The sequence below is a fragment of the Barbatula barbatula genome (assembly GCF_947034865.1).
Source record: "Barbatula barbatula genome assembly, chromosome: 6".
NCBI classification, from domain to species: Eukaryota; Metazoa; Chordata; class Actinopteri; order Cypriniformes; family Nemacheilidae; genus Barbatula; species Barbatula barbatula.
This window is the reverse complement of record NC_136765.1, coordinates 21,548,582-21,571,454: the sequence shown is the minus strand read 5'-3', so window position 1 is coordinate 21,571,454 and position 22,873 is coordinate 21,548,582. Positions and strand designations below refer to the sequence as shown.

Below are 22,873 nucleotides of genomic sequence, written 5' to 3'. Positions count from 1 at the left end.
AAGTACCCTTAAAGGAAAGAAAAGAACTAAACTAAACTTTCTGTGTGAATGGCTTGACGCTTGCTTGAGACTTTTTAATGTTTCGTATACAAAAGGCTATTTGAGAGTTTTAGAAAGAATCTATGATCTAAACTAGATCTGAACTAAATCTAAACCTTTTGCTTGTTTCCGTGCTTCTTTTAATAAAGGGTGCAATGAAAAATCGTATTATCCTCTTTACCCTCAGCAGAGTGGATTGGTTGTTGTGCACTTTCCATACGCATTTCGATTCCAGCACCTTAAAAGTAAATGTCATGATGAAAGTCAGTGTTTTGGTTGATCTAATGCAAGGTATTTACCCTCGACATTGTTCAAAACCTGTTTATAACTCTCTGTAAAACACAAAGCAAGATATTTTGAGAAATGTCTTAGTGGTTTTGCGTCCATACAATAGACGTTAATGGGTGCCAATGATGTTTGGTTACAACATTCTTCAAAAAATTCATACAGTTTAAAAATGACAAGAGAGTATTTTTGGGTGAACTATCCCTTTAAGACATGGCTCCGGACCTCCTCTTAACAATTATATCCAGGTTAAGACCTGCGGCTTTTGGGGCTTAACCATACACGTGGTTGACTTATTGACTAGCACTTGAAGCAGTCCTCAAGACGTCAAAATGAATTCTTACTCTGTGGTCCTGAGATGTGATCTATATTTAATTTTACTCCACTGGAAATGAATTCTTACCAAACGTAATGGACTTTGACCGATGGCCTGGTTTGTTTCAAAGCATTTGGTCCATCGTGCTTTAAATCCCTGATATTGCTCGACCTGAAACGATTGAATTTTCTCTTTTAAATCTCTCTTCGGCTTGTTCGTGATTCCTTCCATATGCATTCTTTTGATTAGATTCATGTGTGCGAATTACAGTAATCAGAGATTTCATTAACCTGTTGGCATTTAAAGCAGCCCACTAATGGATGAGCCGTGCGAGAGCTGTTATTATGAATATGTTTTCCATCAGAGGTGCGAGTGTGAGAGGCAAGGCAGTCCGACGCCTAGCAGACATTCACCGCCTGGCGTAGTAATGCGAGCGCTTGCTCCCAGCCTGCCTGATTTGTACACGATCTGATCATTATTCGGCTGTGTGTTCAGTTGCGTAAATCCTCAGCGGCATTAATGAGTATCGTATTCGTGAGATGAAATGCTGGAAATGGTTTAGTCAGGCGGCCCTCTTAAACAAAATGTCCGGAAAAATTCTGCTTTCCAACACTGCATTGAGATGCCCGTGCAGGCGGCGACTTGCTCTGCGTAATTGGCAGTTAGCTACATGTTTTGTAAACTCTTTTGTGGCTGTGATATTATCTGACGCGTGGGGAGGCGACAGCGATACACCTGCGACGGCTGCCACGTTTGTAGGAGGGACATCTGCTGAGCTCAGAAGTGCTAACACACACTAACGCGCATTCACAGTTTGCATGTACTGCGCCCTCCGCCATGCATAAACAAAAATTCCATTCTTCCATTCCATTCTTTTCTTTTCTTTTGTTTGCTGCAGAGCAATTGAAGCATCATTTAGCAACATATCATTTTATAGGAAGGTTAAAAGCAGTTAGGGTAAAACAGTCTGTTTTAAGAGGAAGATGAATGCGAAACGTGTTTAACAAAGACAAAAGAGTACAAGCCGGCTCCACTTAAGAGATAATTCCTCAGACGTTGCTGCTTGTTTTGCTAACAAAAGCTAATCATGTGCTGAGCAAGCAAAGGAATGAATTGCTTTCTGTTTGTTTGCTTTAGCGCTGGCACGGAGCAAAGGATAACATGTTGGAGGCCGTTGGGAACAACACTCAACAACTTAAAGATGTCTGAGATTTTTCTGAGATGTCAGCGAATTACATATAAAACCATTTCACAGCCATACGAGATATATACCACTTTGCAAGATGCAAACACTGGTCTAGAAGCACTTCCGGTTTCAATTTATTATAATTTTTCTATTCTTACTTAAATAATTAAGTCTTATTTATTCCCATTGCACATTGAGTGCGAAATTTGCGTCCAAAATTTCCTCACGTTAAAAAATAAATAAGACCTCACGTGTCAATCACATTTACACACTGCCTCTAATATTTCGTCCGCCATAACAAATTCGGACTGGGTTCATTTTTCGCATCCATAGCAAGCGCTTTGAGAGGCATTTTGAAAATTCAGAGACACCGTACAACGAGCGCTAAATATGGAAAAACGCATACGAAAATTTCCGGCTGTGTGTGCAAAGACCTTTAACGTGACTGACGAGACACATGGCTTGCTCTAATGGGATTGTTGCACCCAGTGTAGATAAAATGTAAAATTATAATGGTTCTAATGCGTTCTGTTAAGTTTTGTTGTGATGCTTCGAGCCGCCCCACGTCTGGTGTAGTCACTAAATGTTATGTTGGTTGTATTTTGTTCAAAGGTTAGTGTAGTGTTAAAAACTGAAATGTTTTTCTGGACCAGCGTTGGATCAACGTCTTAACTGTAGTATACTTAGTCTTAACATACAGTACCAAATTGTCAGTATTTCCAAAGCTTTTCGCGAATTTGTATACTTTGTGGAACGGAGGGGGGGGGGTTTATAGACGTTTAAAAAAAGTCTGTGAGTTTGAAGATACTTTTTACTGAATAAAAAAGAACCAAACAAAGGCCGACTGAAGGTGGACGAAGACGTTCTTAGAACTGTTTAATGAGGGATTACCAGTGAGTTTTAACTTTTCAGTTTCACTGCTAAATTACTGACCTCTCTCTCTCTTTCTTTCTCTCTCTCTCTCTCCCTCGCTCTTTCTCTCCCCCCTCTATTGTTTTCATGGACGTTATCGCTGCTAAGCACCTCTCACCTCTCGCACAGTTACCAGTAGGTCGGGATTGATTTGGGGATTGTGGAAGCCCTTTTGGCACTTCATGAAAAACGATCTAAATAAACCCCCCTCCTTTCTCTCTTTTGCTCTTTCCTCTTTTCCTCAGCCTCTTCATGTTGAGTAGCGACTCTGAAGTTCAAACACGGGAAAGAGCCGTGCCTTGTTTAGAAATTGTGTAGAACACAAACTGCGCTTCTGTTGAAGAACTGGTGAAATGAGGCATATCAAAGCCCTGCGATTGTAATTATAGCTTTTTTGGCAGTATATTTATAATGCCGGAACAGATATTTAAAGGGACAGAACTATTAAAATAAAAATGATTGCATCATTTATGGCTTGTTGTTCTAAATCCATATAATTCAACTTTTAGTTTTATTACATGTACATGGATAGCTTTACTGTTTTATATGACAAAGAAAAGAAAAATATACAGTACTGGCATAGAATGATGTGAGGATAAAGGAACCAAATTATATTTGTTTTAGGGGAAACTGTCCCTGTAATTTGTTCCTTGTTTTTAATGTGACATGACAGTAACAAGACATGAGGAAGGAAGGCTTTGGATTGATTTTGGATTGGATTAAATTTATTGTCATTACACACATACAAGTAAAGTGCAACGAAATGTATTAGATGCCCAAGTGACCCAGAATGTGCATTCTTCTCCCCGTGACTCAATGGCAGCCTTTGGGTTGTTAGAGAACATCTTTCCAGGGCAATATGACTACATAGAGTATTGATGTGTTGTGACATGTGCATTTGAAATTATGCCATATTTCTTCGTTGTATCCACAGTCGAAATCAAAATTGTGTTATTTTTTACTCACCAACATGACGTTTCACATGTTTTATGACCTCCCTGCATCTTCGGAACACAAATAAAGATATTTAAGGTGACCCCCGAGAGATTTTCAGGCCTCCTCATAGACATCATTGTTACAGTTGTTATCAAGGTCCAGAAAAATACTATAGACATCGTGCACATGGCACTTAGTCATTTATAAATTTCATATGAAGTGTTTGGTCTCTGAAGAGAACACAGCATATGCACAAACAACTCTTTCCCAGTTGCATTCATCATCAAGACAGTAACTTAAAATCTACTTTTGTTTTCAAAATCCTGATGAATTAGAGTCGATACGTCTCAGTATTTCTTAACAGCCACAACAGTTTGGAATTCAAGGGCTAAATCGCTTGCTTGCAGAGAAGAAAGGCTGTCAGGATTGGACGGAGCTGTGGAACTCTTTCAGTAATGCTTTTCAGACCTTATTATTCTCAACGCCTGGAAATGTGCGCTACAGCGAGAACGCTGTCTCTTGCCTGCCTTCTCTTCTCTCGCTATCTCACATGTTTCCTCTTTTATCTCACCTTTGTTCTACAAGGATTCAAAATGAACGTGACAAAACGTAGTCGTGTTTCGAATATGTAGCCACGCCTACTGCATATGTAGGAGAGCGTGTGTACTTGCGTTCATGTCAATGTAACGGTGTGTGCCTTTAACGTTTTAGGGTCATCCATAACATCATCTTTTAAAGATGACATCACAACCATGCACATAGTAACATACAGTATAACCAGACACGTTTACACATCAATCCCTTTAGTCTTAAAGGTACAGTAGCAGAAACTGAATTAAGATTGATTTTGGTGCTAGCTTTTACCAGCTTAAACTCCTGATGCGCTTTCACCTTCTGTTTCTGGATGAGCAGAAAAAAAAGAGAGATACAAAGCGAGAAGTGTTGAAAAAAGACTGCAAAGCGAGAACAGTGTGTTGTCACGGCGATGACTACCTTTCTTGTCTAGGTGGGTGGAAGGTAATTTCTCCATACTGTAGCATTTAAGTCTTCTCTCCACTACGCGGGCTGCTTTGAAGCTACATGAGTCACATGAATGACTAAGAAGTCACATTGAAATGTATTCATCTCTGACTGTCATGCCACCCCATTGCGGCAAAAAATTAAACGTCTGGGGAACCTCATTTCTGACAATGCAGGTTAAATCCGCTGCAATTATTACGCAAGGTGCCCAAATAATATCACGGCATATATACTAGACTCTAAAAGTCCGATACCAATACTGAAAATATATTTTTTATTGCAAATCGGAAATGTATATAGATTTTGTAGTTTTTTTGCATTTGGTGTTCCCCGCTCTCTCTCTCTCTCTCTCTCTCTCTGTCTCTCTCTTCCCCTTTTGCTAAGACATCATGCACTTTAGCTGGCATGGACTTCACAATGATGATCAATTTTTTGACAGGATGATTTGAGATTGATGATGTGATTTACAAATGTAATTTTTTATCATTTTGTTAATAATTTATTTTGATGTTTAATAATTAATATATAAATTAATAATTGTATTTATTTATTTCAATTTTAATAATTATATTTATTATGTACAAATAGTTTAGACTTTCAAATTTTTTCTTTTTTTAACTTTTCTTTAGGGCTGGACGTTATTGAAAGGAAATGTGAAACAATGTGATATACAATATACAATTAATTAAAGCAATACAATAATTAAAACTATATTAAAATATGTATTAAATATAAAATATTATTTCTGATTATTGAGCATATTACACATCAGACACAGTTTGCCATCTGCATCAACAAAAAACTATTTTCAATTTCAAATTTTTGTAATCTTTCAGTTACTGCAAACCATTGCGATATGCATATTTGTGATAGTTCGATAATTTGGATGTTGTTCATCACTACTTGAAATGAACAACATGGTCTCCGACTTTACTCCAAAGTATATAATGCATGTAAGCTTTTTTCTCCCGACATACACAATTGAATATGGTGTAATATGCCAGACCCCCACCGTGATAGACATGCTAACTAGATTTTTCCCGCGGCCTGTATCTCTCCATCATTCCATCCCGCTGTTCATCTTCTGAATCTCCCACTCACTGTTCGTTTACTGAGGGAAGAAACCATTGTGTCTGTATGACTCAGATGAAAGAAAATCTCAAATTATGTCAGCCTAGTGTAGATGATAAGATGAGGTGGCAGAGAAACAGAAAGGCGGTGGGTTGGGTTGGAGGGAGAGAGACGGTCTTGCAGAGAGAGAAGCCATTTCCACTTCTCATAAAACCATACAAAAACACTTCTTTCATATTTAGTTGGATTTGATCATATAAAAGATAACAGAGTTGTAATTGGTGTGCAAAATATGTTATGTGGGTCTGTGCAACACTTGCTGCCATGTTTCCAGGGTGTTGCTATGCAGTTTCTAACATGCCCTGTCATGTCTCTAATGCGTTGCTATGCAATTCCCAGGGTTTTCTCTTTTGGCTGGTGTAGCTTATTTGGGTTATTACAGTGTCTAGTCGGGGATAGACTAGACAGAATAGACCTAGATGCATTAATCAGGAGAAAGTCTTTGGTGTTTTGGAGCCGACTAGCGTCTCCGAGCCTGACGGAAATGCGTCTGTTCTTCGGATTGTTTTCTCGCCCGTCTCAGACGGAGGTTCGTGGGAGTTGTGTCTTTCCGAGCAAATTGAAATCGTCAAGTGGCAGGGCTCATGCTAATTGCTCTGGTAAATGTGCAAAGTTTATTGAAGGCTGCCATTGTTTAGCTGTCTGCACTTAACAATCACGCCCGGTACGGCGGCTCCACTACGGAGGCGTGACCGAAAAGATTTGTTGCGCGTGCACGATTGAAGATAAAAACGTGTGACGCTTGACGCTGCTACGAGATGCATTGACATGCCCTTCACAAATTTCTTGCTTTGTTTTATGTTCTCTTTACTGAAAAAGCAAAACAAATAAACCATCCTCGACTTCAAGGTCTTATCTGTACACCCTCTCGTTCACCTCGTAACTCTACCTCGTCTGGGACTTCACTGTGAGGTCAGTGGGAAGTGTATTTGAGCACGGCGGTCGCACAGGACACTACACGATCCGCTGACCTCAGCACAGTGGCTTTGCCTGGCTTAGGAAGCTTTGGGAGTCAAAACCGTTTGCCGTGTTATATAAAAGACGCCCTCATTTCTGTCTTCAGAGTAACTTCTATAAATACACTGTGAAGTCAGGGGCTGCGTATTATGATTTTTACGCCACCTGCTATCAGCAAGTGTGTATACATTTACTTTAAAAGTGTGTCACCATGCGTCTGGATTCTAGTACTGGAAGCTGTAAACATGCGTCTAAAAGCCATGACTGAGGTCAGAGCGCTGTTTCCGGTTTTAGCCCGGTCGGTGCATAATATACCCTTCTCAAGTATGCGAAATGTGAGCGGTTGCCATGGCGACGGCAAGCTCCGGCCCAGGAAGTGAAAGGAAGTAAATGGAAGGAAGAGGTCCAGAGATGCTTTAGAAAGAATTTAGCCTCATGTCTTAAAGAGCCATTTAATTATTCATTCACCTCAACACACCGTCCCGTTTTAAGAGCAGAATGTCTGTGCCTGACAGCTCTCTTTTATTGCCAGGCATTGGGTTATAGGCATCTGTACGCTGAGTCTTAAAGGGATGGCGCCCCCAAAAATAATTTTCTTGCATGTTTTTCCAAATCTGTGATTTTCTGTTCTCTGAGGAGTTTGTTTATGTCAAGATTCAAACATTTTTAAAAGCAACCGTAATAGTGGTGAACATGACTCATGTACTATATTCCATCTCTTCAAGCTTTGCTTACAGAACAGACAGTCTTTCACAAAATATCTTCATTAAATCGTTCACGTTGACTTGGAATATATCTTTAATGATGTCAGTGAAAGGACTGACCAGTCGGTCTGTGTGTGTGTGTTAGTAATGGGGGAAGGAAAGAAGAAAAACCCTAGACTGTTTTAAGCTCTACTCATGCGTGAGGGGGCCATTAAAGGCTCATAAAGAACACAGGTGCTCGTGGCTTATCTGCTGGCTTTAGAAGGACAACACACAGACAGGGTCATTACGAGAGGGGTGTGTCCCAGAGGTCCACGCATCCAGCGTCTCGGCACACATCTGATGCCGCTCAGCTGAAGTGCGCTCGGCTCCACCACACCACCCACGGTCCTCATTTGGAGTTTAAAGAAAGAAGAGCTGTTTGAGTGGACGCTGTTGTTATAGCGGCTTTTCACGCTCCGTTAGCATGTATCGACATGCAGCGCAGAAAAAACAACACTGCTCCCTCCTGTCGGGTACCGCTGGGTAACAACACAGAGTAAGCAAAACAACACCGAGATGATTTGGTGTTCTGATGGGATTTTAATTTGCCCACCCAAGTGTGTGTGTGTTTTGGACCTATCTGTATTTGATATACTATTTGATTAAAAATGTCTGTCCAGAATTAGTTTTTGTATTTGTAAATTTGGTTTTGTTGGCTATGAAGCCATAAGCTAGTATGCTTCCGACGACTTGATTTGCCTATTTACAATATACAAATACAAAATATTTTTCAGAATTAGAATAAAAATGTCAATATCATAGCCTGTATTAAAATGCGAAATCTTTCAAGTCAGGTGATCTAAAACATAATAGCTGAAATGCCAAAATAATTTGCTGCTTCCAATCTCGAATTGATCGTGATGCCAATTTTCAAACTTTAGTTTGTGTGTAATGTTGCTGTTAGATCACTGGAATCGGACAACAGGCCGCTACATCCCGGGTACATGATGTCACTATTCCAAGTTTTTGGATAACCTCCGCCCAAAGGTATACGCCAAAATTGGAGCGATGCCTTCCTTAGAGAAGAGGAAGAGCAGCTGGAGTGTTTGGTTTTCAGAGATTGTATACATTTGAGCTACGCACTTAATTTCACTTTCATCACAGTCCTACAGCTGGTAATAAGAATTCAGCTAGACACATTCTAAGATAAGCACCGGTCAAATAACAGCTTCCATGACTTTAACATCATCTGTGAAAGCTGTTCTGTGTAATACACTGACATTGTGTGTGCTCGCGCGCATACCTCTAAAACACTCCTATGAAACGTCCTTTGAAGTCCTGCTTACAAATGTCTACTGGTCAATCTGCTTGTTTTTTTATGTTGAAGGGTGCCTGTAGATAAGGGGTTGGGGAAGGACTACTGTTAAATGTATTTAACTGCAAGGTGGCCCTGTTACCAATGACAGAGCAGGATTCATTTAGCAGCTAATGTGCCAACTGTAAGCTCTTAATCTCCCAACACACCCGAGGCCTACGCACCACTGCGGGACCTGAGGCGGGCACTAGAGGGAAATTACTGACTTCTTTCAGAATTAGAGCAATTTCTGCATATCAACACAGACCACGTGACTGCGCATGTGAAGATGCTCTCTGCAGGTTTATTCGTAGCTGTGAATAGCTCAGAGAGCGGTTTTCGACCAGGTAGGGTTGAGATGACGCCTTTGAGGCGACCCACTCTGGATAAAATTAAATATGTTTAATTATGTTTTAAACTAGCTGAAAGCCACCCTGATCTTCACCCTGCTGTGTACTATACATTTTGCCAGCTGAAAAAAAAAACTCGATTTAGAGGTATGACAGGGTTTCTGGCCTTTCTGGAGGAAATGATTCTCTCTTGCTCTCTCTCTCTCTCTTTCAGTCTAGTGTCTTGTCTCTCCACCATTCGCCTCTATGTTTGCCCACACAGTGTATTTCGGGAAGGCTTTTTATGTTATTAACTGCACAATTAAACGTAGTTGTTGGTGAAAACAAGCGAATCCCCAACCACATCATTATAAAAATGGTAATTGACCTTTCATGTTTTTTTTAACTCCAGATGGAGGGTTGTTCCAGCGTTCTGGCTCATTGCTTAAGTAGGACAGCTGCTCTTGTGGATCCAAATCACAAATCTATGCAATCGAAGGAGAGCGATTTGACTGTGCAACTGCTTTGACATCAAAAAGAGTGTCAGAGCGAGATCTAAGACAGCAATATTTACACTTGATTCGTTTACACTGTGTGTATGTGTGCAAATGTACAGTTCACACTATATAATCTATAATCGAATATATTACTAATGAGACCTGCCTTTAGTTAATGGATGGCAGTGTCTGGAAGTTGCTCTACACTTATTTTTTTCTGTCTGTCAGAAGAAAAAGATTGTTTTTTTTTAAGTCACGTCCAGGGAATGAAATTTAGCGGCATTTATATATATATATATAAAAATCTATACTTTAATATTGAAATAATATTGAGTTCCTGCCATATGTACAGTATGTGTAATTGCATACATAAACGCAAAACTCTTTCACTGTTCCAAAGCGGCCCATATTTTGTCATTAAAAACAGGCACAAGTTTTACTGGCCCTGTCAGCTATTTAAGTTCAATTTTAAGGATCATTTTTGGGTGATGTGTAGTTTCTTGGCTCCCAGTTTAGACAGCCTTAAGCTGTCATTGTGTAGACACGAGTTGTTTTCAACTTGGCTATTTGAAAAATGCACGGTCTACCTTAAATCAACCCAAAACCTCAACTATGAGATTATTGGTATAAGTAGCTGTTGTGTTTGAAGTCATGCCATCTAAAATTACTCAACCCCAGGGCCCTGACGCAAACAAGCAGACCCAGAGTACAAGGTCATTAAATTTATTTCGCAACAACACATGCTAAAAGCTCATCAGATCCCGACATTTAAACGGATGTCAGGTCTCCACCCTGTAAATAATAGATATTTCTCAAGCGCTCCCCCATCACATTCATTTGTCTGCAGAATCAAAGAGCGCTCGCACGCTGAGCCTTCAAAACACGCGCTGGCATCTCGCCTGCCTCTCTTTAACTGAACGCCAGCGATCTCACAGCTAGCGCCGACTTTAAAAGAGCGTTCTTCATTCGTTCGCATCTGCTTTCTGTCAAGTGGATATTCAGAGGGAGCACTGCCTGTTTACATGTGTACTGTTTAGCTGTGACCTTGCTACCGGTCACAGGGTGAGAGGCGGAATCCGGATGCGGTAAGGACGGGGTGACTCGGTTGCCATGGCAGCTTTGTAAATAGTTGTGAAGCAGCGAGCGGAAGATTAGTCCCTAAGGAGGTCACTTGTCACCGCGTGACCTACAAAGAGCCTTTCGATCTTCGCCAGCGTACTGACAGCAGCTCTTCCTGAAATGACATCCTTGAATGGCATTATGTTTGGAAACCCGCAAGCTCTTCCATGTCTTTGATTTAGTTCTGAAGTGGCAGTCACCGTGGCTCTAAGAACAAAAGCAACTCTCACAAGCCCATATGTGCGTGTCTTTTGTGTTGTGATTTTCCTAGCAATCAAAAGATTTCAATATTAACTCAAACATTCCTCCTTTAGTTATCCCAAGACCAAGTGATACGTGTTAAAATTATTAATTCACACAAATAATTTTTTGTCATCATTTGCCCTCCAGTGGTTACAAACCTTTATACAATTTTTAACGCAAATGAAGATATTTTAATGAAAGTTGGCAACTAAGCCATTCTGGGTCACTTTTGAATCCCATAGTAGGACAAAAGACTACTATGGGAGTCAATGGTGACCCAAAACAGCTTACGCATATCTTTATAGGTAGTTTTCAATAGCACATTTTTGTGCCTTCTCCTAAGGAATTGAAGGATAAACATTTGAATCAAAGTTCAATGAATTAAAATTTTAACTTTTATAATAAACAAGCAAACCCTCCCAATTCTATGTGTTAATCCATGTGGTACAGAGTGGGTTAATCTGCTTGGAAAATCCCCCGAATGACTTCTCATGGCAACCCAGGAATCCATCACCCAAGCTGAGAGCTTTGTAGCCGATGCAATGGAGTATCATTTGAGACGTAGGCGCCACTTTGCAGCGGTATTCCTGCCTCAGCACCTCAAGAAGGCAGTGTATCACTTGACTTCTCCTGCCTTTTAATTCCGCCTAATGTTGACATCCATCACAGTAAGAATATTTGAGCTGAAAACCGATTCCCCGAAATCCAATCTGTGACCTTATAGTTCGTCTGAGAGGAGAAATTAAGCTAAACGCACCGGCTTTATTGCACAACAGCAGGTGCCAAGTTTACAGTACAGGGAATTTGTCATCAGCATTTGCCTCTCTTTCTTTCACTCACTCTCTCTCTCTTTCTCTTTATGCATCTTTACTTTATCTCACTCTCCCCCTGTGCCTCTCATCATACCCTGGAGGAGCGATTTCAGTCGATGCGGTATTAGATGAAATAACCGGGCGAGGAGGCATGTAAACGCCTGTTTTTCTGGCGCTGTTTTATAAAGCCGGAGTCACTATTAAGTCTTGCTGTAGTTGATCTAAATTGTTTATGCTCGTTGAATCAGATATTCATGGCCTGGCGGAGAGCGCTGCAGACGCTCTCGGAGCTCACATCATATCAGACGGCGTATGTATGGCTCAATCTCCAGTTCTGGAATGAGAGAGTCCCATTTGGCACTGGATGTGGAGCCCAACATTTGGACAAAAGGAAATGAAATCAGGAATTAGTGCTTTGTAACCTTTTATGGCTGTTAATTTGGCTCTGGTTTGCCTGCCGTTGGTGATTTTCATGTGGGTGTTTAACTCGAATACTTTCATTTTGATGTATTTACAAAAGATGCATTATTACAATAGTTTATTCGAAAATGAAAATGCATGTTTAGGTCAAAATGAAGGTCAGTTCATAAAAATAGTATTCTACCTTTGGTCTTCATTGATGATGGATTTTTGAAGCTTTATATCCGAGGACATTCGCGATACGAGTTGATCTTTCAGTTATTCATCCCTTATATCCTCTGGTCTCGCTTGCACTTGTTTTTACAGAAGTGTGGCCAGTGTACACAAAAGCTCCTTCAGTACACCTCCGCTGGTGTGTATACAGAAAGAAGGGCCGGTGGCCATAGAGTCCATGTGCGTTGGCTGATTCTTGAGAGGATGTGGAGTCCCCGCTGTTTCGCTTTTGTCAGTAAAGAAGCGCGGTCTCTACAGAGGCAGTGGTGCGTGTCATAGGCCCAAATGTTAAAATCGCGCAGGCCCTAGCTATATTGTGCCAACACAATGGCCAAAAGCACTCTTAGCCTGAAACTCTTTGTATAAGCAGCGTCTATAAGGGCCTTGTCACCGAGTGTGCGGTTCACTCAAGGATGGATGCTGTCAGGAGGGCTCAGATGTGATCGACGGGTCGCATGCTGTGAAATTTAAACTGAATAAGGTTTCAAAGCGGAATCAGATATGGGAACTGAAAACGCTTGCTTTATTCACACACACACTGTTTCAACCTGTGATTTAGTTTTTCCTCTTAATATCAGAAGCCATATTACGTTTATATGTCCTTTTTTAGAAATGAGTAGTGCTCTTTTCTGCACTTTCATTTTATATTAAAGATCCCCAGTGAACTTGTGTCTTGTGAAATGAGGTCATTATTGTGTATTATATTGTATTTAGTGTCAGCTTCAATGTCAATAAGATAATAGAGAGTCTCCATCAGACTTGGTCGGTTTCTGCTTTCTTGTGAATGACTCCCCCTGGTGGCAGAATGCTGCAAAGTCTGGTGCCGAAGACTTGCTCAAAAAGACATCAGCGTACAGTAGATATTAATAATATAAAATAAATATCAGTGAAAATGGGAATACTCAGCAAACACGTCAGCTGTCCTCTGTTGGAATAGAGTAGAGATGTTAGAGGGAGAATTAAATGAAAAGAATTAAACTCTTCCGTACAGAATGGTGTATTAGCGCTGCTGTTTCCAGGGCCATCTGCCATGGACATTAATACGCTTGGGAGAGAGAGAGAGAGAGAGAGAGAGAGAGAGAGAGAGAGAGAGAGAAATTATGGCATTTGTGCTCTGACTGCGCAGTGCTGCCGTGGTCCTGTGAGATCATCAGGACACCTTCCCATGGGCACAATAGAGACAGAAACAGCACTAAATCATTGCTGATGTTTGAAGTTGAATGTGACTTTGCTTGTTTTTGTTGATATGAATATAATTTCAATTGATACATTGAAACACATATTTAGTTTGAATAGATTTGAATACATATTCTTTATGTACAGGATAAATAATCCGAGCCCCATGTTCCTGAATTGATTTAGTGGTGTTTTATATATCGGTATAAAACAGTTTGTAGGTTACATTTAAAGTGATAGTTCACCTAAAATGATGTCATCATTTCTTCCTCCTCGTTTGGTTCAAAACCTGTATGTGACTCTTTTCTGTGGAAACCAAAAAATATATTTTGAGAAACGTCCCAGTTTTGTTAAACCACTGTATGGTTTTGTGACCATACAGGGTAAGTCAACAGGGATCAGTGTTGGTTGACTTCCTATATTCTGCAGAAGAAAGTCATACAAGTTTGAAATAAATAAATGATGAATTGGTTTTCAACTTTTAATATTTGATCTTTCAGCCGAATGATTACAGACATTTTGAAGCTTGCTATTGCCAGCTTCACACTGCAAGTTCTACACTTAGTTTAGCAAGTTCTACACGTCTGTTTGCATAGTTTTCTAGATGCATTTGCAAACTCCCCTGTTATCATCAACAAAGCTACTTTAACTACACAAGGAATCTCTTTTTTACACCATATGTCTTGTTTATTTTGATGTGAGCATTTTAGTTTTGTCTTGCCACTCTCTTTCAAACATAAAACACATCTGTGGATCAGACTCCACACTAGCTCATTTATTGGTAAAGTTAATAAGAATCTGTCTGCTACAATTGCAAATGAAGTGCAATGCATTATAAATTAAAATAATTGGTGCTATGTGACTAAATCTGAATAGAAATGCTGTAATCGATGGTTATTTTTCAGATGAATTGTGCAGCTTTACCTGCTGTTAAACACAACATTATCTGCACATAATACCACATAGAAAGTCTCATTCAATGGTGTTAACACGAGGCCATTCACCACGGTTGTAAATCTGGATTTATTTTCTATCGAGCCAGCTAACTCTCTTTTTCGCTTTTGTTTAATGCTCTCATCCACATAAAAGAGAGAGCGTCCCCAGGCCACACTGGCTTCCTTCCTGATGCGGCCGCACGGTGAACGCGGCTTCCTTTGTGCCCCGCTGTTGTTTCTGATGCCTGGATGGATGGCTCGACACAAACCGCCTACAATGGGCCGAGATCATTAGCCATTCAGATTGCTAGCCCATCCACGCCGCACATCTCTGTCATTTCAAAACGCACACTTGGTTAGCCTTTGTCACAGGGCATCGCTTCACCTTGTTACGACAGCATGTTCCCTCAGGGTCAGGGGTGGGGGAGTCGGAGGGGGCACCCAGCCAGCCCAGATGTTCCTTTTAGCTTCCTGACCACAATTTACTGTCGCCCAGTTCAGATCCGGAACTATGGCATGCATAGGAGGACGGGTTGCCAAGGCAACAATGGTCCTTCTTAATGAACAGATCAGTGGACTGGATTCAGAATGGATGGTTGTTTTGTCGTTTTATGTGTTTGCCATCTGCTTTGAGTCTAGGTTTGTTTTCCAGATGGAGCTATATGTTGTCCTGGGCCTATGTTGACAGTGGCCATTTGGTCCGTTTGGTTTGCATTTTATTTAAGGAAGAATGTGCAACTTGGACACATGAAGGTTTTATTTAATTGATCCATGTTCCACTTGTCCACATGTTCATGACTTGCCGGTGTCCAAATACAGAATACAATGAATGTGTGTTATTGTAAGCCAAGTTGCTTTGATAAAAATGAGAATTGCATGAACATAAACATAATGTAATACTACTTGCATTATCTAGAGGTACAAAACCGAATGCAGTGCACTTGTGGGAGTATCCAGGGAGATAATTCAGAATAAAGTGAGCACTTGTAGCATTATCTACAGGCAAACAGCTCGGAAGAAAGCAAACAATCAAATAACAGCCCACTTCCCTGTAAAATCAAACCACCAATTTACTGGAGCGGGCAAAAAAATTCCCTGTTCAATTCAGACCGCACCACGGCCTTGTTTTCTCCTTTATCATCCGTCTGGACTAATGTTTCATTTTCCATTTACAGGGGAAAGCTATTCATTTCCAATTGGGTTTGTTCTCACGATGTTTCTTTGTAAACTATAATCATATATCAACAGAGTAAATATATTGCAGAGTCACAAAAATGAAGTTTAAAGTCACAAAAATAAAGTTTAGTTTCACAAATCCAGATTTAGGCTATTACTTTAAAGACTAGTCCACTTGTGTGTTATCCTGGACTAGAATCGCCCATTTAGACAACATGAGGTCTACTATTGTAGGAACAATTGCTTCATAAATATCTTTGTTCCGTTGAACACAAAAGAAGATAGTTTGAAGAATGTAGGGAAGAAACCGTTCTGGGGTACTTTTGACTACCAATTTTTCCTACAACGGTAGTCTATGGTGCCCAAGAACTGTTGGGTTACTTACAAACTTCTCCAAATATATTTCTGTGTGTTTATCAGAACATAGAAATTCATACAGATTTGGAACAACTCGAGGGTGAGTAAATGTTGACAGAATTTCAAACGTCTCTTAATAACTGCAAATGTTGTTGGTTTCAAAGAAAATATGTTATTGACATGTCTCTATATTTGAATGTATCACCCTCGTGTGTTTGTTTTGGTATAATATTGCTAAATAAGCTCAAAAAAGATTTGTTTGTGATTCACAAAGCCGCCATGCTTCTTTTCAAACCCCTCAGTATTGTGTACAGCTGCTATTATAAATGTCAGAATTATTTACATTTTGAGTTCGATGTGTGTGACTAATATGCCATTAGTTCCTCGGGGGTGAATTAGGACATAAAGTGTGTGTGTATATGTGCCCCCGTGGCCTGGAAGGTGCTTTAATGGACATTATCTGTGTTTTCTCTGCAGTTCCTCAGGGAGTGATCCAGAACGGAGCTCGTATGATGAGCCAAGGCCTCTTCCCGGGAATCCGACCCATTCCCATCAACCCTATAGTGAGCAGGACAGCCGCTGTAAGGTCAGTGGTATCCCTCCATGTGACTTTCCACCCATCACATTACCCGTGACATGATTGACAGGTTTATCAGCCAATGGGAATCATGCCAACACTGCAGTCGCTGTGATGTGTGTGGCAGCGTTTCCTTTACGTTTCATTAGAGCAGAACGGCCAGGTCGTCCGCAAGACTTTTCAGCCTGAAGCTTCGGTTCTTGCATACATGATGTCACATGAATAATTGATCACGCCACATCTTTTAATGCCGTGACTGATGTGCATGGACCGAGTGTCTTGCCGTGAAACATTTATTCCTGCCTGTGCACAAGCAGCCATTAACACATATTTCCTCAAAATAAATGAGCTCAGGGTCCAAATCGTGATCTTGGTCCACGGTCTACAATACGGTCTGGAGAGTAAAATAGTTTTTCCTCCCGTAAATTGAGTGACACTGAATTTAGACATTAATTATTAAAGACGTGTCTTTAGCCTGCTGTGCTGTGGCTATAATTTATAAGTCATAAATGCACATAGGAGACAGGAAGTCAAAAAGCTCTCAGGATTCTTTTTCTAAACCACTAAATTTGAGATTTTCCAGCAGCAAATCTTCAAAGCAAGATGTTCTTCGTCAGGATGTTTCACGCTGACATGATGAAAATTGCAAAACAAGCGGCACTGAAATGACGTTTAACTATTGTTTTGGAAGATGAGAGGTTGAAACGGAGCGAACTTTTTAATTTGTCATTTCAAGCTTTTTGGGGTTCAGTGAAAAGAGTTTTGTAATCCACCAGTTAAACTGGGTTTTAATGATGTTGTGCCCGCTAAAAAGAGATGCTTCACAATTCAAGTGTATTTCAGAATAATATCTAGTTGTTATACTTTTAAAACTTTAACTTTTAAGCTTTTGAGGAATGGTATGCAAGAAACCTAAAGTTTAAGAAATAATCCATTCAATATTTTTAAATGTATTACAATGAAATTTGCGACCTTTTCAAAGTAACTTAGAGCATTTAGCTTGGAAGGGATAGTTTACCCCGAACAAAAAAATTGTCCAAAAAGTGTCACCCTCATGTCATTCCAAACCTTTATATGACTCTCATCTGTCGAACACAAAAGATGGTATTTTGAAAAATGTGGTTTTGTGCCCATGGAAGTATATATTGTTTGAAACATCGTTTCTGCAGAAGAAATAAAGTCATACAGTTTTGAAATGATACGAAGATGAGAAAATGATGAAAGAATTTTCATTTTTGGGTGAACTATTCCTTTAAGAGACAATAAAGTGAACAATAAACACAGTACACAAAGCGATAATTGCTCTCTTTGATGTTTCCTTTCTTTGGAGGTAAAATGTATATTATATTTTATTTAAAACATTTCGATTTTTATTTCGAAGACAACTGATAGTTCCATTGTACATAGACACACAGTACAGAAGACATGGTACATACATAAATACGTAACATACATACAGAGTGCATGTGCCAGATATTACCACCATCTGTATTAAAACAGCAAAACATTTGTTTCAAGTGGCCATGATACACACATTAAATGTGATTTTAATAAATAACTTTAGTATTAACAACAGTGTGTGATTACAGACATCTCAACAAATAAATGACACAATAAGCACGTATTATATTCAGTATTACACAACACATGCACCACAAAAAATACACAACAGGTATAAATTAAAAGATGTCTTCTCTGTGTGATTTAACAGGTCGGTGCTTGCTGGCTACGGAATTACCAGTGATGTTGAGCCAATCCATACCTCTCAACTGGTCACCAGCGACCTCAAGGACGACCACACCTACAGTTTTGCCAATTCTAGCTCCGACGTCGGAGAAGAGACCCACTGCGACGGGAGCGAGGTGAGCTACCACGGCAACGAGGCCGGCAGCGAGGGCGAGGACGACGACGACAAGAGCAAAATCAAGAAGGAGCCCAAGGAGTGGTCGGTGGACGCCCTGGCACTCGCCCAGCAAAAGAAACGGCAACATTTGACAAAAGCCAAACAGAGAGTGGCCAGTGACACTCTTCCTCTAAAAAAGAGGCGCACGGAGAAACCTCCGGAGAGTGACGACGAGGAGATGAAGGAGGCGGCCGGGTCTCTGCTTCATTTGGCCGGAGTCAGGGCCTGTTTGAACAATATCACCAACCGGACGGCTAAGGGCCAGAAAGAGCAAAAATAATAAACAGACTGTATTATTAAGAGGACAAAAAAACATCACTTTGAATAGAATTTACAATTTTTTTCCAGGACATCAGGTGAATTCTACTGATTTGTGGCAATATCAACAATCACTTTGTTTTCCTATCTTTATAGGTAACATTTTACAGAGGGTTCCTTGTTTTAGTTCACTTTTTTCATTTTGTTGTGTTTCTTAATCTATGGAGATTGAAGCCATAGCCTTCTAAACAAAAGATTTGGCTGATAGTAAAGTGTGGTACAATTATGCCCTGATTATAGAAACATGACCGTTAAATGATCAACTTTCTGCAGGATGCTCAGAATTTTTGGTGCAGCTCACCAGAGGAAGTTCTCAAGTTAGTGATACAGAATAGAAGACGGTAATCTCTGATGTGAATTAAACATTTTCCCGATGCCAGAGACAATCCTGTGGCCGTCTGGCTCGAGCACTTCCGGTGATGTCACTTCCCTTTGACGCCCTGGCTGTTAATCTAGTCCAGGAGCAAAGGGCCATGCAGAAAACGCTCGCGTCCTGTTATTCGTCAAAGGGCTTGTGTGAACCATGCTGGCAGTAGTTCTTCATAAATCACACGAATGAGAAAAAAGCCATAAGCCTTTGTCGAAGTGCTTTGTGGAGGCAAAAGTGATCCGTTACCAATAAGTCTTTTAAAACTGCCCACGTTTTTTTCCTAAGCAATCAAGATGAGTGATATTGTCCATCTAAAGTGATAGCGGATGGTGATATTTCTCCTTTGGCACAATGAAAAAGAAAACTTGGAGCTGATGCTACAATACCTGCCAATTGTGTTTTAATAGCGGAAAATAATAATATGTGGAGTTGTTTTGTGTTTGTTTGTTTGTTTACGTTTTGATTTTGTTCTCTGTTCAAACCCTCGTGATGTAATAAGCAATTTCATCCAGTCAGGAGAACACTGTATAAAAGTTACACAAGACCATTTTTCCTTTTTTAATTTAAGCAATGTAGCCAGCAGACTTTTCCAAATTGTGTTGCATGGGTTCTGTAAAGAAAAAGACGACCGTTTTTTTAAATCAAAAAGTTCATGTAAGGTAAATAATGTATTTAGCATGGAGCATGAATTATTTTCATATAAATATAGATCCTAGAGAACTACGGCACCGCCTCTAATTTCTATGCCAATAGGCCTAGTCTCTTCCATCGTCCGATTTGATTTCCGACTGTCGTCCTTATAACATTTGTGTTCAAGCAGGCGTTTTAAGAATTATCTTCTTCAGGGACAAACACTGACTGTTGGGAAACTCTCTCTGCAATATGACGACTTGGCGCAGGGCTCGGGCTGTCTCAGAGACCCTGGCCCGTCCACGCTAACAGCCGCCCTCCAACGGATTTCAGCCGTATCAATGTCCGTGTCGTTCAGGAGAAGTTCGTAGTGAGTGTCGGTACCCAGCTCCTTCCAGCTTTCGTGCCTGCTTTTCTTCCATGTGTAACCCGGGTGTACGTGTCACGCGTGATATATTCAGGGTCTTCCTTGTGTTCGGCGAGACTTTGGTTCTGCAGCGCAAAACTTGACACGTAGTTTTGTTCGTTTGTTCGCGTTGCTCTGTTCAGGAGTTGTCAGTATTGATTCAGATGTTCTTAGTACAGGCAGGATAACAGCTGATAGATATTTACACCCACACGTAGGCCTATATTTAAGCACTTATAAGCAGTAAACGCAAGCGATACCGGAGCGCAGTGCAAACGCTAGTGTATATACTCTCACGACCTCGCCAAATTGCACTTTTATTGATTTAACTTGAGGTAAACGTCTTTACCTTTGAACGCAAGAATTTTTAAGATTCAGTGCCAAAGCCTGTAAGGACTCTACACTGCAAAATGGAGGACGCATACTTGATATGTATGTCAGTCAATGTCAGTAAGTTGTAGCATTTCTGTCAGTGACCCATGTATAATATTCTCAATCATATTTGTTAATATCACATTGCATTGCTGTAATTTACTCATCAGGATGTCTCTGATGTCATACCTCATATTGCCACCCCCCCTTCATCTGATGATCCGATGTTTCGTAGCGTGTTGAATGTCTTATCTTGCTCATGAATGTTAATGTGATGTCTCCTGTTGGCATGCCTTTTTACCTAACCAAGCTAGAAATCGTTCTTTTCCACATCTGCACTTGAATTATCCCGATTGTAAGATTTGTGACCTCATCTAATATTGGATCTTCAACATCTGCCATGTGTATGGTCAAAATGGAGGAAAACCAGTAACATAGAAAGCTATTGGTTCTAAACACACTGCCTTCCTTTAAACGACAACACTCACTACGTAACTTTTCCCTTCAGAGTTCTTTCAGAGGCTACGCTCTGTTAAAGGAATACTTTCAAATACATCAACATACAGCCAAATAATAGGAGGCGATGTTTTTTCCCATTGTGTTTTTTTTTTTAAAGGTTCCTGTTAACTGCCATAATGTTAAGTGTTTGGGTTTAAGATGATAAGTAACAGTGTCCATTTGGTTTGTAATTAATTATTTTGGTCTGACGGCATGTGCACCCAGCAAAAATGTCAATATAGAGGCGTTATTGCACTCTGTATTTTTCTTGACTTGTAATCATATTGCCAAAGACATCGATTTTATCAATTAATGTAAATATCACTTTGTCCAATGCTACGACATATTTTGTTCTTGTTTCAGTTTTTCTCCAACCCTGCCATCGAGTTTCTGTGATGTATTGTCTTCCAGTTGCAATAAAAAAAGTTGCAAAGGTGATAATGGACTAGCATTATGTTTGAGAGAATGTTTTATTTTAATAATTTGGTTATAACAAGTTAATTATAGTAGCTCAAACATATCTTCGGGCACCGAAAATGTAAAAATGCAAACTAATTTCTCAGTACTACAGCACTCACTGCTTCAGCAGCAACAACATTCTTCCGGTAGACTTCGGCAAATACATTTTTTATAATAAATAAAAAAATAAAATAAATTGTTGTACTATAACCAAACACAGACTGTAACTTCGGGCAAGACGCGTGTGGGTCTATGAAGTCTATGTAGACCACTTTGCAAGATGTAAACGCCGGTCCAGAAGCACTTTTTAAATCTTACATATATAAGTAAATCTTAAAGATAGCCGGTTTGATTCGTTTATAAATTTTCTGTTGGATATATTTGGGTCAAACCTTTGTGCGGTGTTAAAAAACTGAAACAGGAAGTCTTCCAAAGTGGTCTATAGTGGTGGTTGTATTTATAATACAAAAAACTAACCCTCTCTCTTTCGCTCAACAGGTATTATTCTGGCTTTTGTTGGAACTTGTAACTTGGTATTAGCAACTATTGTATTATCGCTCCTGTATGACATATCGCTTTATTGCTCCCTGAACTCTCTGTAAGTCGCTTTGGATAAAAGCGTCTTCTAAATGTCTAAATGTAAATGTAAATAATATACTGTATAGTAATTTATTTAAATTGATCTTCCATTGTAAGATACAGTACCTGTCATGTAAACAATAACAGAATGTTACTAAGCAACAAAAATCACAGGCGCCTATAGGTGCCATACAGCGATACTTATAGTAGCAAGGTGAAGAGGTCATCGCTGTTTATTTTATCTGTTGCAAATAAACCACAACAATCGACCAATCAGCATGAAGAACCATCACCATACATTTTACAATCATAATCACAGAGCGAGCATCAGGGAATCACACACAGCCGCCTCCCTGCTCCCTGTCACCACACCCATGCTCGCCTGCGTTGCTATGCAACTGCAGAAAAAGAGAGGCGGCAAATTTACAAGCATGTTGCTTCACACACGCAGGGTTCATCTGTTTTGCAAGGGTTACTTAAAGGTTACTCAGCTACGGTAACAAGTGCTTCACTTTATGCCAACCGAGGAAATTCAATTTGATTACAAAACGCTTGACAAATGTCATTATTTCATTTGGCTTCACGTAGATGTTTTTGTAGAGTTTGGCAAGCCGGCGACCCCATCATATGATCCCTATACAAACATTACACTGGCATTCACA

At 40.0% G+C, this 22,873-nt stretch overlaps 1 protein-coding gene across 5 annotated transcripts in view; it reads left to right on the top strand.

The window, feature by feature from the left end:
• Positions 1–21,623, top strand: part of foxn3 (forkhead box N3) — a 71,312-nt gene extending 49,689 nt beyond the window's left edge. For all 5 annotated transcript variants that reach the window (XM_079459457.1, XM_079459459.1, XM_079459461.1 and 2 more), the window contains exons 5-6: positions 16,577–16,685; positions 18,388–21,623. In XM_079459457.1, coding sequence (XP_079315583.1) covers positions 16,577–16,685; positions 18,388–18,859 — 581 coding nt within the window. In that variant the 3' untranslated portion in view covers positions 18,860–21,623. The remainder of the gene's footprint in view (positions 1–16,576; positions 16,686–18,387) is intronic.
• Positions 21,624–22,873: the final 1,250 nt, after the last annotated feature.